General features: G+C 37.5%; 2 protein-coding genes across 2 annotated transcripts in view; both read right to left on the bottom strand.

Moving 5' to 3' along the window:
• Positions 1–15,546, bottom strand: part of tut4 (terminal uridylyl transferase 4) — a 162,033-nt gene that overhangs the window by 2,797 nt on the left and 143,690 nt on the right. The gene's annotated exons all lie outside the window — the stretch shown is intronic.
• Positions 931–15,034, bottom strand: cyp2aa4 (cytochrome P450, family 2, subfamily AA, polypeptide 4; the record flags this gene model as incomplete). The annotated part of the gene is given in 9 exon segments (NM_001002092.3): positions 931–1,436; positions 2,482–2,623; positions 3,039–3,226; positions 4,294–4,435; positions 4,520–4,693; positions 12,277–12,437; positions 13,096–13,248; positions 14,577–14,730; positions 14,812–15,034. Coding segments are annotated over 9 exon segments (1,500 nt in total). The 5' UTR covers positions 15,007–15,034.

Below are 15,546 nucleotides of genomic sequence, written 5' to 3'. Positions count from 1 at the left end.
AACATAATGAAAGGGTAGTCAATTTAAACAGTACTCAAGGGTTCAAATCTATCCAGAATTTGGAGGATGATAGTATGCTCAACCAGTTCTACAGGTTTAATCATATGGACATAGAGATCAAAATAAGACAACATCCTTCTGTGTTCAAGTGTTTCCTCGTTGGTTAGTTACACTATATTCAACACTAGTGAATTAGTTACACCATATTTCTTTGCACAGCAATAGTCTATCAGGCTTTTTGGCTTAAAAAAAGAGAAATCATGGTTTAATTTGTTATCTTCGGATTATTTTTAGATTTGACCTCTCCTGCTGGGCATGAACTAAGCTGTTGAATGGTCAGCGTATAAGGCGGCTAGCTTCAATTTTGATTAAATTATTCTCTAATCGGTTGCCTATTATGTGGTGAATATTCCCTTATAATGCATGCTGCAGTCCTTTTTTGTCTGGCTTTCCAGCCTGATCTCACGAGAAAACGTTAGTATTAGCCAGTTTAGTGGCTAATTCGTAAAAATTCGTACGAGTTCAGTCGTACGAAATTGTATGATTTTTAAAAAGGAGGCGTGGCACCTAACCCCACCCCTAAACCCAAACGTCATTTCAGGATGAGCAAATCGTCCTAAATTGTACGAATTAGATCGTCTGAATTCATACAAATTAGCCACTAAATAAAAAAATTACGAATTGCCATGAGATTGTGTTGGGCTTTCTCAGATATCTCACTTGTTCACCAAAAAATGACAAATTAAATGCCTGGGAATGTCTGACACCTGCCAGGCATGAAAGCTTAACATGTGTAAGAACAGTAACTAAGGAGGGCAGGGCTTAGTGAAGAGTCAATTAACCAGTGATTTTCATGCAAAATGTAGTTGAAGCTAAAAACAATGAAATGGCAGCCCAGAGTCTTTAAAAAAGGACTTTACATTTGAAAGGAATTCTTTATTTAATGAAAGATCATTACAGTACGGTACAATAATCAGAATAAAATAATTAAAATAAAGTCAAAACATATGCAAAAAAATATTAAAATTTTGATTGCATGAAGACTAAAATACAGCTGTACCTAACTGATCAAACATGTTAAGAAGCATCAATGCAAAGAATAATACACACTCTTCTTTTAATTATCCGAGTTACCTGAGAACTGTGAATTATACATGATGTAGATGAGCCAAAGTGCTCTTCTGCGCTCAACGGCTGTGCTGTTATTGTTTTTCCTTTGTATGTTATGGCTTGATGTGTTTCGGGTCACTTTTTGCTGTCTCTACTGCAGCAGATGATGCTAAAGGTTTGAGGATAGCGGACTATACCCACGATGCCATCCATGTCTATGGGCTTTGCATCAGGCGGCCAAGAGAAATGAATCCTCTGTAGGAGAACAGTGGCGAACAAGAAGAGCTCCGTCCTCACTAGTGACTCACCTATACAGGCCCTCAGCCCTGAAAAACAAGCACACAGATCAATCCAGTGACTACTGCCTGTGCTTTAGGGGGCATTTAACACAACAACGATTCAGTCAAAAAACTGTAAATTTCTAATGCATTTTCTCTCGTTTTCACAACAATGGAGACTGAAAATGTATTTTGGGAAAGTGCAAGTTTTTGAAAAAGGCACAGTTATTGCTTCCATGTAAACACAAAATGCGGAAATCTTTGAAAAACAAAGACGTCATGGGCATACATAGTATGTTTTGGGTATGTAGAAATGCAGTACATGCTGATTTTAAAAATAAGTGTGAACAAACATACACCCCAATGCAGGAGTTCATGGTTAGAGGCTTGCATTTTAGCCTGAACCCACTGGGGCCCAAATTTTTTATGCCCCCAGGGCCAGGTTTTAAATTTTCACATCATAGCTAAAATGCATAACGGCTTCAGGCTTGCATTAGAAAAAGTAAATAAATAAATGCGTGCAGTCTGGAAATGCCAGCAATGCCTTGCGCGTAGAGATTTCCAGCAACATGCAACGGAGAACATAAAGAGAACATTTGCCAACGCCAAACAAACGTCGTGCGACGTGTTACATTTTTTGAGAGGTGCGCGTCAGCAACACTGACGGCGAGGGCTATGCGTCCACGCATAGGCCGCGTTGTAGCATATGTGTGCGCTTGACGCAGAACTATAAATTAGCCTTTAGATTTAAGGCCCGTGCGCGGGTCTATTCATGGTAGTTCTGTGCTGCTCCTCAAAAGTTTAAGCTTTTTCAGCAAAGTGTGAATTTACTTAAGGAACATTACAGCAAGCAGCGGAGATGTATCAAACAGTACACACAGCAAATTCTAAATACACACCAGTGTCAAACGCATGTCTCTAAAAGGTGTTTTTAGATTAGACTAGGCATGTGTGTGTGCTATGACTCATTTAAACAGAGGTTTTATAACCCTAAAAGCTCAGAATCCATAAATACAGGTTTTCACATCATGTTTAGTCAATAAAACACTTCCACATAAATTTATCATTATAATTTGACAAACCGCTGACTCACCCAGGGAAAATGGAATGTAAGACTCAGGCTTGCTGAAGTGTCCGTTCTCATCCAGGAAGTTCTCTGGGTTAAATGTGTCAGGATGCTTCCAGTGATCCTTACTGCTGAAAATTGCAGCCAAGTTTGTCATGATCATAGTTCCCTGTGTGAGGAAAAAAAAGAGCAACAGATCTGAAATAAATGCATATAAATTTTTTTTTTTTTATGTAGTTCCTTTTTTGTTTTTTTTGTTTTGTGATAATATGTAACCAGGAGCCTGAAATATAAAAGCTGTATATGCATGTGCAAATCATCATATCTTTTATGACAATTATTATGGAGACCAATTTGGTGCCACGGTAACTGCATCAAATCTTTTTACATTCAAAATGTGTGAAATTCCTAAAGCTTAATCTTTTTCATTTTTTGTTCAAATTAATCAGATGGAAATTTTGAATCAACCGGTTCAACAAAAAGATTTATTAAGCTTTGATATGAACAATTTGAATGTGAAAAGCCAGAGCAAATTTCCATTTTTACAATCGATTAGCTTCATTCACTCAAACTACATTCATTACCTGAGGAATGTCGAATCCACGTAGTTTTGTGGGCCAAATTGTTTCATGAAACACACCGAAAGGTACAGTTTTTGCAAAGCGCTGAATCTCGTGAACAGTGGCGTGTGTGTACGGTAGTCTGTCACGGTCATCCATGCAGGGCAAGCGGTCGTAACCCAGAACCTGAACAATCTCCTCATGACATCGCTCTGTGTTGTAAAAAAAAAAGTTTAGGACCCAGAAAATACAAATGTTCTCCTAAAGTTCCCATATGGACACTATTTGGGGAGAGGAGTTGTGAACCAAATAACAACAATTCTTTTTTTGGTAACCAAAAACTAAGGCCCCGTTTACACTAGTGCGTTTTAGTTTTAAAACGGCGTTTTAGATCAAAAACGATATCTCCGTCCACACTACGCCACCAAAAACGTATATCACGTGACCATTCGTGCACTCTGGGCATGCGCGTTCTAGTAAAAACAGAAAGCATGTGTCTCGCTCGGCATTTGGTCATTGTAAGTCAACAAATGCCGGTTGAACAATGAACGCGATGGCAAAGAAAGCAAAAGAGGTATTTTTGTGGACAGACGATGAGGTCGAGTTGTTACTAAACGTAACAAATGAATAACTGCACAATGGCGCCTAAACACAGACAATAGTGCAAACAACGCTAAATTTCTGTGTCCATGTTGTTGTTTACAGTGAAGGCTAGTCTGCTGTCTTCTGATAGTGTTAAAGCCATGTGTTAGGGGCTTGACGAATAAGGGAAGGATACGCAATGACACAAAAGCCCCAATCAGGTAGCGAATCTCAGCAGCCCCGCCTCCGTTTTCAGATGTCTCCGTTTTCCCTCATCCACACTGAGACGGAGCAGCAGTGTTGCAGAATGAAAACAAGCTCTCCAGTGCTTCCAAAATGCTCCATTTTCCCAAAAAAACTCTGGCGATGTGTGGACGGATGGCATAACTGTAGCACAACTTTTGCGTTTTCAAACTAAAATGCATTAGTGTATATGGGGCCTACACTTTCCAGAACGTTACAGGGAGGGTTTTTGTAACAACTTAAATAGAACCTAAAAGAGAATGTTCTGAATACGTTCTCTTAATCTAGAAGGAATGTTCTATTAAGATGGTCTAACTTAGCAGCAAAGCTAAAATGTATATTCATCACACATCTAAGCTAAAAAGTTCAGTATAGCGGTGAAACCTAAAGTACGGTTTGAGCGGAAAACAAACAGAATCCAGTCATCACTGCAGCTGATGTTTTACTTTAGTACCTTGTACATCTGGGTTTTGAATCAAGAAGAGGAGTCCCCATCTGATGCTGGTCGCTGTGCTGTCGGTTCCAGCAAAAAACAGGTCAATAGCTGAACCAATCAGGTTTTCTTCTTGAAATGTGGAGTCATTGTTAGACTTTTGCTGTTTCAGATAGAACAAAGCTGTCAGTTTACAGTAACTACAATTAAATGAATAAATATAAGAATTCTTCTTTTATGATCTCACTTTCTCGATCTCCAGCAGATAGGCATCTATGAAGTCTCGTGGACTGCCTGGATCCAGAGTTTTTCTGTGTTCCTCAACTTCATCCTCAATGAAACTATATAACTCATTGGAGTTCTTCTTGATCTTCTGGTGTGGACCAGGGAAATGCTTGATGAAGGGGGCCAAGTTGAAAATCTAAGACAGATAAAGTATAATAAGGCAACATTTTGTGTTTTAGTTACAAAAAAAGACAAACCTAACTCAGGTTTAAATATAGAAGTCCAGCCTGTTCAAAACTATTGATTCTTCAGTGAAATATTTGACTCGGAGTCGAATAAATGAATCGAGTTGGGTTTGACTCTTTTGTTTGATTGCATCGACATTGATACGGTACATCTCCAAATATGTACTTCCAGTTCCCGTAAAATGAGCACGTGCCTTCCCTTCACACATCACGTAACTGAACATGACGCGAAGATGCCGATCACTGACAGATAGAGATTTGGCTGTTGAGAATAAAGGGTTAAAGTTCATTTTCACAACAACAACACAGTATAGCCAACCGTGTGCTGTGATTATTCCTGTCATTTTCCAGATTTTTTATACAATAACCTACGCTGCAGCGTGGGATTCGTCGGCCGTTTACTATTGAAGGAACAGCAGAGACTATGGGATTTTGACAGGGACTTTTACATTTCAAATGGACCAGTTTCTTCTTTCATAGTCACGGTGGGCATTTCTCTCTGTCTTGTACTTTTAAGCCTGTACAGTTTAAGCCGAGATTACAGGCCCAGATTAGCTTCGCGATAAGGAGGGGTCTGGGAACAAATGAATGACTGAATGATTCATCTGGGAGTCGATTATTAGGAGTAGGATTATTAGGTTAAAATAAATGCATATTATAAAACGACTAGATTAATAAAGTTCGTCGAGACAAACTTTAGGCTGCCTTGAGAAAGTCTGTTGAAAATAGTTTGTTTAGTTTAAACAGTTTTAAAAAAAAATTAAAAGATGATAGATAGATAGATAGATAGATAGATAGATAGATAGATAGATAGATAGATAGATAGATAGATAGATAGATAGATAGATAGATAGATAGAAAAGAACAGTTTGAAAAAGGATAGATAGTTTTGAGGTCACAAAGTTAGATCTAATGTAAAGTCAATGACAGTCTTTTGCTATGGAAGTCTATGGGACAGTTGTTGCTAGGGTGCAGTATGTGGTAGCTAGGGTGTGGCTAGAAAATTAAAAGCTCATCAGTTATTGTTAGTTTGGTAGTCTGAGTTAAATGAGCTCAGCCATTAGTCTGTATGACAGTCCAGAGGTGTGGACTCGAGTCATGTGACTTGGACTCGAGTCAGACTCGAGTCATGAATTTGATGACTTTAGACTCGACTTGACAAAATATAAAAAGACTTGCAACTCGACTTGGACTTGAACATAAATGACTTGGACTTTGACTAGGACTTGCCCCTATTGACTTGTAAAGACTTGCTGCTTCCCATGAAAAGCCCAACGATAAAAAAGTATGTTGACATGGACCGCTCTCTCTCTCTCCCCGTTTATGTGTGCGTGTGTGACAGCATGCGCGCGCGTGTGTGTGAGCATGCGCGCTTTCGGCTTGACGTCCAATCAAAGCACGGTAGATTGTTTTGATTCGACAGTATCCAACGTGACTACTATGAGGCGCCGGAGTGGACAAAAGTCAAGCGAACGCAGAGAGAATTTGAATTTGAACTTGAGATCGAGCCAATACTCGCGTGCCAATACTCGCTCTCTCTCTCTCTCACATACAACATACACCTCTCTCTCTCTCTCTCTCTCTCTCTCTCTCTCTCTCTCGTGCATTCAGTCTCTTTGCGTTCGCTTGACTTTTGTTTACGATGGCGTCTCATACCTTTAGTGATTTTGCTCTCACGGGATCCTGTTAAACTGACCCTTCGCTAAGCCACGCCCAAAAACCGCCACCCACCAATCGCGGCTTACCAATCGTAGCTACGGGCAGAGGCTCTGTCAAGCTTTCGAGCGAGGGAAACAAGCCAAATCGTTGCGCAATTGGATTGTGAAAATCTGACACCCGCTATCCTAAAAGTTTGGACTGGGTGGTGGGATTTTTTCCCTTTTCAAAACCAAAGCCCAAGAGGAGAAATGCCAGCGTGGATCAAGCTGTGTGAGGGGCGGTAAAGGAGTTAAGCTAAGTTGGTTTTGTTTTCGATATTCACATTCAATGATAGGTGGTAATAACTCACACTCCTCTTATCCTAAACAGATCTAAACTGTGTTTCTTTTAAAAAAATTAAAAAAAAAACAAAACAAAGCAGGTTATGCTTCCCAGCGGTCTTTTTCTTTTTTTCCACTCGATATTATGAGCCAGGGCTCGACAATAAGGACTGCCCGATGGCCCGGGGCCAGCGTGCGAGACACTCGGGCCAGTGTACAAAATGTTACTGGCTCGATCGGGCCAGCTGCTGCCTTTTTGCCTGCCAGATCGAGCCAGAGCTGCGTGCTGCGACTGTCTGTCAATTGTGTGCAAATACAATCTTACGGTGCTTTCACACATAGACGTTTGTTTCGGAATCTGTCTCGTTTCACCCGTTAGCGCGTTTTTTTAGCATATATCCAGCAGTTGCGCTCGCTTCCGCGCCAAATCAATCAGTCCAAGATCGCCTGAATGAGACGCGGTCTCTGTCCTATTGAGCGTATCGATTGTAGCGAGAAAACAAAACAATGCAACGAACTAACGACCCAGGCTATATCACAGTGTATCATGATCGTGTAATAGCCATATATACGGCTATATGAAGAGGGAATGATGAGCAGGGCGAGATGTCATTATTACCGGTAAATGCGAAAGTGAAAGCATGCTGAAATATTACCGAGAGCTGTTTGTCCAGCCTGATCTCGGTTTATCCGTCAGGAAAATTGACCGAAATTACTATCTGTTAATTTTTCCATATTTTAATCGTATAATATGTTGTATTAGGCCTGTTGTTTTGTTCATTTCCGCACTGACAGCTCGAAAGAAAGATTTACATTGATCTGATGCAGTCTCGGTTCATCTGCTATGTCTCTCTATAATTTAAGCCTAAAATACAGAATTATAGTCAACGTTTCTTTAATAGATTGATTAATTCAATTGATCGATTTCTACAAAACCTGACAATTGAAATGAGGCTCTGTATATATGAGAAAGTCTGACCTCGATTTGTATTTGGTGACGATGTCTGTGGGTTGTTAAAATTAAAGTGCACATTTTCACTTATAAAATATTCTATACACAATACACAAAAGTTTGGGGTCAGTGTGATTAAATATGTTAAAACAAGCTTCTTCTGCTCACCAGGGCTGCAATTATTTCATCATAAATACAAATTGTGAAATGCTGCACTATAAAATAACTGTTCAAAAGTAGTTTATCATTTAATTTATTCATTTATTCCAGTGATTTTAAAGATGAGATTTCAGCTTCATTACTCCAGTCACATGATCCTTCAGAAATCACTAATATTAATTATTATTATATTTATTAATGGTAATGATAATGTTAATGTTAATTAATGATAATGTCTGGAGTAATTATTTTATTTGAAACTAAATACAATAACAAAGCAGTTATTTAAAATTTTAATAAATATTTAACAATTACACCTTTTTTACATTTATAAATATAGCCTTGATGAACTGAATAGTTTTCCTTAAACATTTTAAAAATTACCGTAAATATATATACAGATTTATTAGCCCCCTTTTGTTTTTTGTTTTTTCTTTTTAAAATATTTCCTAAATGATGTTTAACAAAGCAAAGAAATGTTGATATTTTGTCTGATAATATTTTTTCCTCTGAACAAAATCTTATTTGTTTTATTTTGGCTAGAATAAAAACATTTTTTTAACCATTTTAAGGTAAAATTTATTAGCCTCTTAAGCTAATTGTTTTTCAGACTGTCTACAGAACAAACCATCATTATACAATAACTAGCCTAATTACCCTAACCTGCCTAGTTAACCTAATTACCCTAGTTAAGCCTTTAAATGTCACTTTAAGCTGTATAGAAGTGTCTTGAAGAATATCTAGTAAAATATTATTTACAGTCATCATGACAAAGATAAAATAAATCAGTTATTAGAGATGAGTTATTAAAACTATTATGTTTAGAAATGTGCTGAGAAAATCTGTTCTCTGTGAAATAGAAATTGGGGAAAAAAATAAACAGGGGTGCTAATAATTTAGGGGGACTAATAATTCTGAAATCAACTGTGTGTGTGTGTGTGTGTGTGTGTGTATACACACACACACACACACACACGCACATTCAAATAGCGATTAACTTCTTTTTTTTTTTTTTGGTGGGGCCAGTGAAAATTTGGGCTGGGCAAGTAAAAATCAGAACCACTGGCCCGATCGGGCCAGTAGAAAAAATCCTTAGCGTTGAACCCTGTGAGCACTGCTTAGTTTAAACCCTCGCTATTGTAACGCATATAAATACATACACTAATATTTGCTGGTAGGAAAAATCTATTTGTTCACTTCTGTTATTTATACTTTAATGTGCATTTCAATTTTTTTCTTCCACTTAACTGCAAATTTTAATAAAAACTGGATAAAGAGCACACAAACATGCTGACAGTAATAGGTACTGTACACTGTTATGGGTCAATGATGCTAATATTCGGCACAAATCTATCAGTTTCTTAGGTTATTAGATTATTTTATAATTTCACCTCTCCTGCTGTGCATGAACTATGCTGTTGAATGTTCAGCGTATGAGGTGGCTAGGCTAATCTTGCTTCAATTTTGATAAAATTATTTTCTAATCAGTTGCTATTATGTTGTGAATATACCCCTGTAATGTATACTGCAGTCCTCTTTTGTCTGGCTTTCTCAGATATCTCACCTGTTTGCCAAAAATGACTAATTAAATCCTTAGGAATGTCTGACACCAGCGCATACACACTGTAATAGATGTGCCAGGCATGAAAGCTTGACAGGCGTAGCAACAGTAACTAAGGAGGGCGAGGCTTAGCGAAGGGTTATTCCAAGAATGTTGATATGGTTTCTTTCTTGCTTTACTATTTATTAACAATACACAAAAAACTAAAAGGTTAAGGTAAATTCTTTAATAAATTCTAGTGTTTTTGAGTATTATACTTGTTGTATACTTGTATTATACTTATGTTTTAGGCTAGTATTATTTACGACTTGTTAATTAATGCTTCATAATACAGTAGTATTACCAATAGTGAACAGATAAAATAATACAAAGTGTAGTTTTACTACAGTAAAGTGTAGTGATTTGTAGTATAAAATACCCTATATTGTAAAATAATACAGCACTGGGTAATTTGTTTATATTACACTTGTGTTACCATAGCAACTATAGTATTACCACAACTGATCAATTGAAGTTCTTTACTGTAGTAGGCTACTGTTCAAAACACAGTACATGCCAATATACGTGTTCAGGGGCCCTGTGGCACAGCTTTCCTCAAAATGAAGAGGATGACATGGAAAATGTCCTCCACAATCTCATCAGTAAAGTGGAAGCCAGCAGACACTAGTTTACTTTATTTTAGCTGCCATGATAAAATTGATAGTGAGATTTATTTGAAGAGTGAATAGTACAGTAGGCTATAATACCTTATCAAGTGTTTCCTTATTTTTATCACAGTTACATTTCCGCTTGCATTAGTTTTTGTTTAAATGCTTTTAAAATAAAATGTATTCTTTACATCCAACATCTATTCCAGAGGTGCCTTATAGTGGTGTAAACCCCTTTACAAGGGGTGTTACCCCTGTGTAAACTCTAGCCACCCCTGTGGCCAACCCGATATGATTTTGCTGTTGACATTATTTATTTAAATCTACTTACATAAATGCAATACAATGCAATATTTCAATAAATAAATAGCAGCCACTAAATTATTGTGGATTGATTGGTGCCACTGACGTAGCTGGCCTCTTCTGGCCCCCCTTAAGCAAATTTTCAGGGGGGCACCACTGGTCTATTCTCTGTCTTTATAAGTGTTTGAAACTGAAAATATCTCATCATATAAAACAACCAAAAATGTTATGGTTTATTAGATTAAACATTTAATATATAAGTCTATTTTAGTATTTTGGTTATTGTTATTAAACAGTGCAGCAATATGAATCATATCTAAAAGCATGAAAGGAAGAGGGAACACGACACAAATTGTGAGTTTGCATATAATCTCTGAGAGCGCTCAAGAAAATTTGTGTGTGAGCAGTGCATATTTGAGAGCGAGAGAAAATTTGAGAAGTCGCAATCAGTTTTGTCCACAAACAGAGGAAATCCGTGCACGAGCATCACACAAGGTAGAGCAAAGCTCTTCAACGTTATGTGAAGAAAACAACTTTATTGTTTGTATGAAGTAGCCTACTTCATTAACAATATGTGCTACCATTTTACATTGCTGCTAGACAGATTTGCAACTCCATCTCTTTAGCACACACGAGATTCAATTGACAAAATTCCAATTTCACTCAATTTAACTTTGCAGCATATACAGGAGTTGGTCTACTGCTACCACATTGAGGTTATGTAATTTTGGTTAATCACAAGTTGATCACCGAAGACATAACATAGCACAACTAAACTTAATGAATATGACAGCAGTAGACCTGCAATTTCTGTGTGATGTGAGGCAAAATGGAGTCTTTTTTTGGTGGAACTCGTTCTTGTGCATTATGCTGTGGAGACGAGACGCAGCACTGTTCAGTACTTTTTCAGAAAATTGCATTTGTATTTTTATATATCTAAGCAATGTTCTTTAATAAAAAAAGGTTTGTTTAATTAATACAGATCTTACAACCATACCTAATCTGTATATATTTTATTTTTCTGTTAAAAAGACTCGAAAAGACTCGAAAATCAAACTGCAGGACTTTGGACTTGACTTGAGACTTGTTGCCTTTGACTCGGGACTTGACTCGGGACTTGCCTGTCTTGACTCGGGACTTGACTCGGGACTTGAGGGCAATGAATTGAGACTTACTTGTGACTTGCCAAACAATGACTTGGTCCCACCTCTGTGACAGTCTGATGCAGAGTTATGAGCTCACAAAGTTTGATCCCATATTAAGTCAATGAGAGTCTTTTGCAATGGAGGTCTATGGGACAGGTTCTAGGGTCCAAAAGTGGTTGCTAGAGTGTGGCTAAAAAGTTAAAAGCTCATCAGTTATTTTCAGTTAGGTAGTCTGAGTTAAATGAGCCCAGTTAGAAGTCTGTGTGACAGTCTGACGCAGAGTTATGAGGTCACAAAGTTTGGTCCAATGTTAAGTCTATGGAATTTTTCCGACGGTCCCGGGACGTTTTTCAGAAAACCAAAAGTCAGATCAGTCGGAAAAGATATAGCATACAGAGTCAGAATAGTTTGGAGGTCTGGTGTGAGTTTGGTGGTCATAGCTCGAAAGCTCTAGGAGGAGATAGATTTTGAATTTTAGTCTCAGAAGAAGAATAAAAATGTTAACTTTAAATAGGATTTCAGTAGTCTGGCTTGTTTCTCAAGCCAGCCTAATGAAAATATTTTTTGACATAGCATGCATATCAGCCTGTTGTTGCAGACCCCCAAAACCAAAATATGATATTTTTCCATGCAAAATAGGGGCTCTTTAAACTCTGTTTATAAATATTTTCCACATAGGTTGGCCTTGGCAAATAATGAATAAGTTACAAAACTACATAAGGATAAATATTTCAGGTGCATATACTTTAAAATAAAGACAAAATCATAAATTAGGAGTTTGATCATACCTGTCCTATAGCTGATCCTGTCAGCATCATGTTTTCATTCAGGATTTTCAGAAGGTAGCCTAAGCGTTTGTTATCGTAGTCAAATCGCTCTCCAAACATGATGGAGCAGAAAATGTTGGAAACGGCATTCTGTAGGGCATGATGGGGATTCACTGGCTCACCTACAAAGACAATCTCCCACGAAATGAATATACATTTGAAACTTTTTGCGAAAATTGTATTATGCAAAATTACACTGCAAAAAATGCTTTTCTTACTTAGATTTTTTGTCTTGTTTCTAGTCCAAATATCTACAAATTCTTAAAGCAAGAAGCATTTTCTAGACAAGCAAAATATGTTGTCTTGTTTTAAGAAATAATACGCCAAAATGATGTGAGATTTCCTTAAATCAAGCAAAATAATCTGCCAATGGGGTAAGCAAAATAATCTTGTTTTTCGATTTGTGATAAGATTATTTTGCTTACCCCATTGGCAGATTATTTTGCAGATTATTTTGCTTAATTTAAGGAAATCTCACTTCATTTTGGCATATTATTTCTTAAAACAACACAAAGTTTTGCTTGTCTAGAAAATGCTTCTTGATTTAAGGAACTTTAAGATATTTGTACTAGAAACAAGACAAAAAAAAAAAATCTAAGTAAGAAAAGCATTTTTTTTGCAGTGTAAGCATGAAGCTTTTGATATTCTACAACATATTCTTGTCACTAATATGTTTCAGAGAGGGTTCTTGGTTTCTGTTTGACATTTATAATCACAGATGAGCTTGTTTAAAGCCTTACACAATGTCATGTGCTTAAACAAAACATGAACATGTCATACCTTCATCTTTGAGCAGTTCAGCAAACAGATATTGGCTTTCCTCTAACACACGACTTTCTATTGATTTCTTCCCCAGGCCAAAGTTTCTGAGCGTGTGCAGAGCAAACCGTCTCTGCTGCTTCCAGGAGTTGTTAAATGTGGCCATTATTATACCTAAAAAAGAGAGAAGCAGACCTTCAAACCTTCACACCTTTGGAATGGTGATTGCATTTTGCTGAACTGTACAGTCTTAAAATAAATGCTGGCATTTTTCCTAAAGAACCTTTAACATCTATGAAACCTTATTGTTGTGCATAAGGTTCTATAGAGTGCAAAAGGGATTTAGATTTATTGGGCTCTATTTTGACGGTCCATGCGCAGAGCGCAAAACGCAGGGCGCAAACGCTTTCAGGGCGTGTCAGAACGCATTTTTGCTAATTTAAGGACGGGAAAATCCGCTTTGCGTCATGGCGCATGGTCTACAAGGGTTGAGTTTATTTTCTTAATGAGTTATAGGTGTGTTTTGAGAATAAACCAATTAGAGCCTCATCTCCCATTCCCTTTAAGAGCCAACTGCGGTGCGCCATAAGCGCATTTTGACGTAAAGTAAGTTCACTTTCGCTTTTGCTCTCGTGGATAGGGAAACCTTTACGCACAGACATCTATTAGCCTATAAATAATTAATTTTGTTTGTTAAGTGCAAAGATTTGTTTCAAAACTATTTCTAAATTCAGTTCTAATTTCCAGCAAACTAATAAATGAACAATAATAACCAAGTGTGCTCAAAATACTGAGTTATTTTCAAATACACCTGCCATGCCCCATATGGTCTAAAATTTGACAGGTGGACAAATCTAAGCTTGTTTTTAATAAAACAAATATAAATATGTATATAATAAATAATACTGCTAATAATAATAACATTATACAAAAGCAAATTGAATGAACTGAAAAAGCCTCCCGAGATGAAGAAAGTAAGGCAGTGGTTTTTAAATCTTCATGTAGGCTAGAAATTAATATGTTTTGTAATATTTTAATCATTTATATTTATATCCTGTATATATCCTTATTTTATATATATCCTTAAGATATTATATATTTTTCATATGTAAAGATATTTGCGTATTGCTCTACATCTTGTGTGTAGTGTGTAAGCCAGGCGCACTTCGCGCCAGACAATAGACCGACTTTGTTCTGGTCTAAAAATCAGACTATTTACAGTTTTTCAAAATACCAACGCGCCAAAACACGCCTGCTTTTTTAGACCAGAAAGCCTATGGGCGCACATTTGAGCGCAAATGCATTTGCTATTTAAACAGCGTGGCGCAACACCTCAAAATGACCCTTGCGCCGAGCTAAAACAAGCAAAAGAGTATTGCGCCGCGCCTTGCGCCACATTGCGCCGGGTGTATGATAGGGCCCATAAACTGATTCTGATCTGTTTACTGAAAGGTTCTTTGAGAATTATTTTTTGGAGCTTGATTAAGAAAAGTGTTACTGACCGCATCCATTAGAAGTCCAGTCTATAACCGGCAGACATGGTCTTCCAGCAAAAGCTTCCTGAACCAGGGCTTCCTTAGCCACCTGGATTGTATTGAGGACTATCGCTGGCTTTTTCCCAAGATACATAGTGGACATTTCTCCATATTGAGCCATCTGTTTAGAGAACATTTACAGCAGTATTGTTCAGAATACAGCAGCAGAGCTTCACAATGAGAGAAAACAGCAACAACTTACTAATCTGTTGAAGCCCATCGGGTCCCTCAATAAATGTGGTAGGTTTCCCACAAAAGGCAGAGGTGTTGGACCAGGCGGAAATCGACTTTTGTAAGAATGAATCCTGAAGATCTCAAACAGAACCAGAAGAATCAAGCCCAGCAACAGAGTCAAGCCCACAGAGGAAAGGTCTAACTTTACAAGAGCCCCAAACATGATGACAGATTGAGTTCAGGACAAACACAACAGCAGCAGAGGGTCAGGAGCTTTATAACAGAGGGAGGAGGTGGAGACAGAAAGAGTTTGATCTGATGTGAAGCCTTTCAGTCCTGTCTTCATCCCCACTCATACAGAAGGGCATTTGCAAAATATTACCCAGAGTACCTAAGTTGATTAAAACAATCAATGACTTAACTGTAACATACTAATGTGTTGAAAACACTGTGAAACTGCTTTTGATGTCATTCTTTCTGATTGCTTTTTCTTCATACAGCTTGAGCAATACCAACCCCCAAATCCAGCTGAGCCATCATGAAGGGGTGATGACATAAAGAGGGGAGCAGAACAATAACATACAGCATTCTCCTCAAGCCATAGTGGTATACATAGATTGTTCATTAAAATACATCAACATCTCTATTGTTCCTCACCACTACAAAGTTGGTCATAAACTATCAAATGACATTGACAAAACAAAAGTTAAATGGCAGAGGTGTGTATTAGAGGTGTAGGAACTCTGCTTGATCAAGACATCAT

The sequence above is a fragment of the Danio rerio genome, chromosome 23 (assembly GCF_049306965.1).
Source record: "Danio rerio strain Tuebingen ecotype United States chromosome 23, GRCz12tu, whole genome shotgun sequence".
Taxonomy (NCBI): domain Eukaryota; kingdom Metazoa; phylum Chordata; class Actinopteri; order Cypriniformes; family Danionidae; genus Danio; species Danio rerio.
The sequence above is the reverse complement of the archived record's forward strand: the minus strand, read 5'-3'. Positions and strand labels throughout refer to the sequence as shown.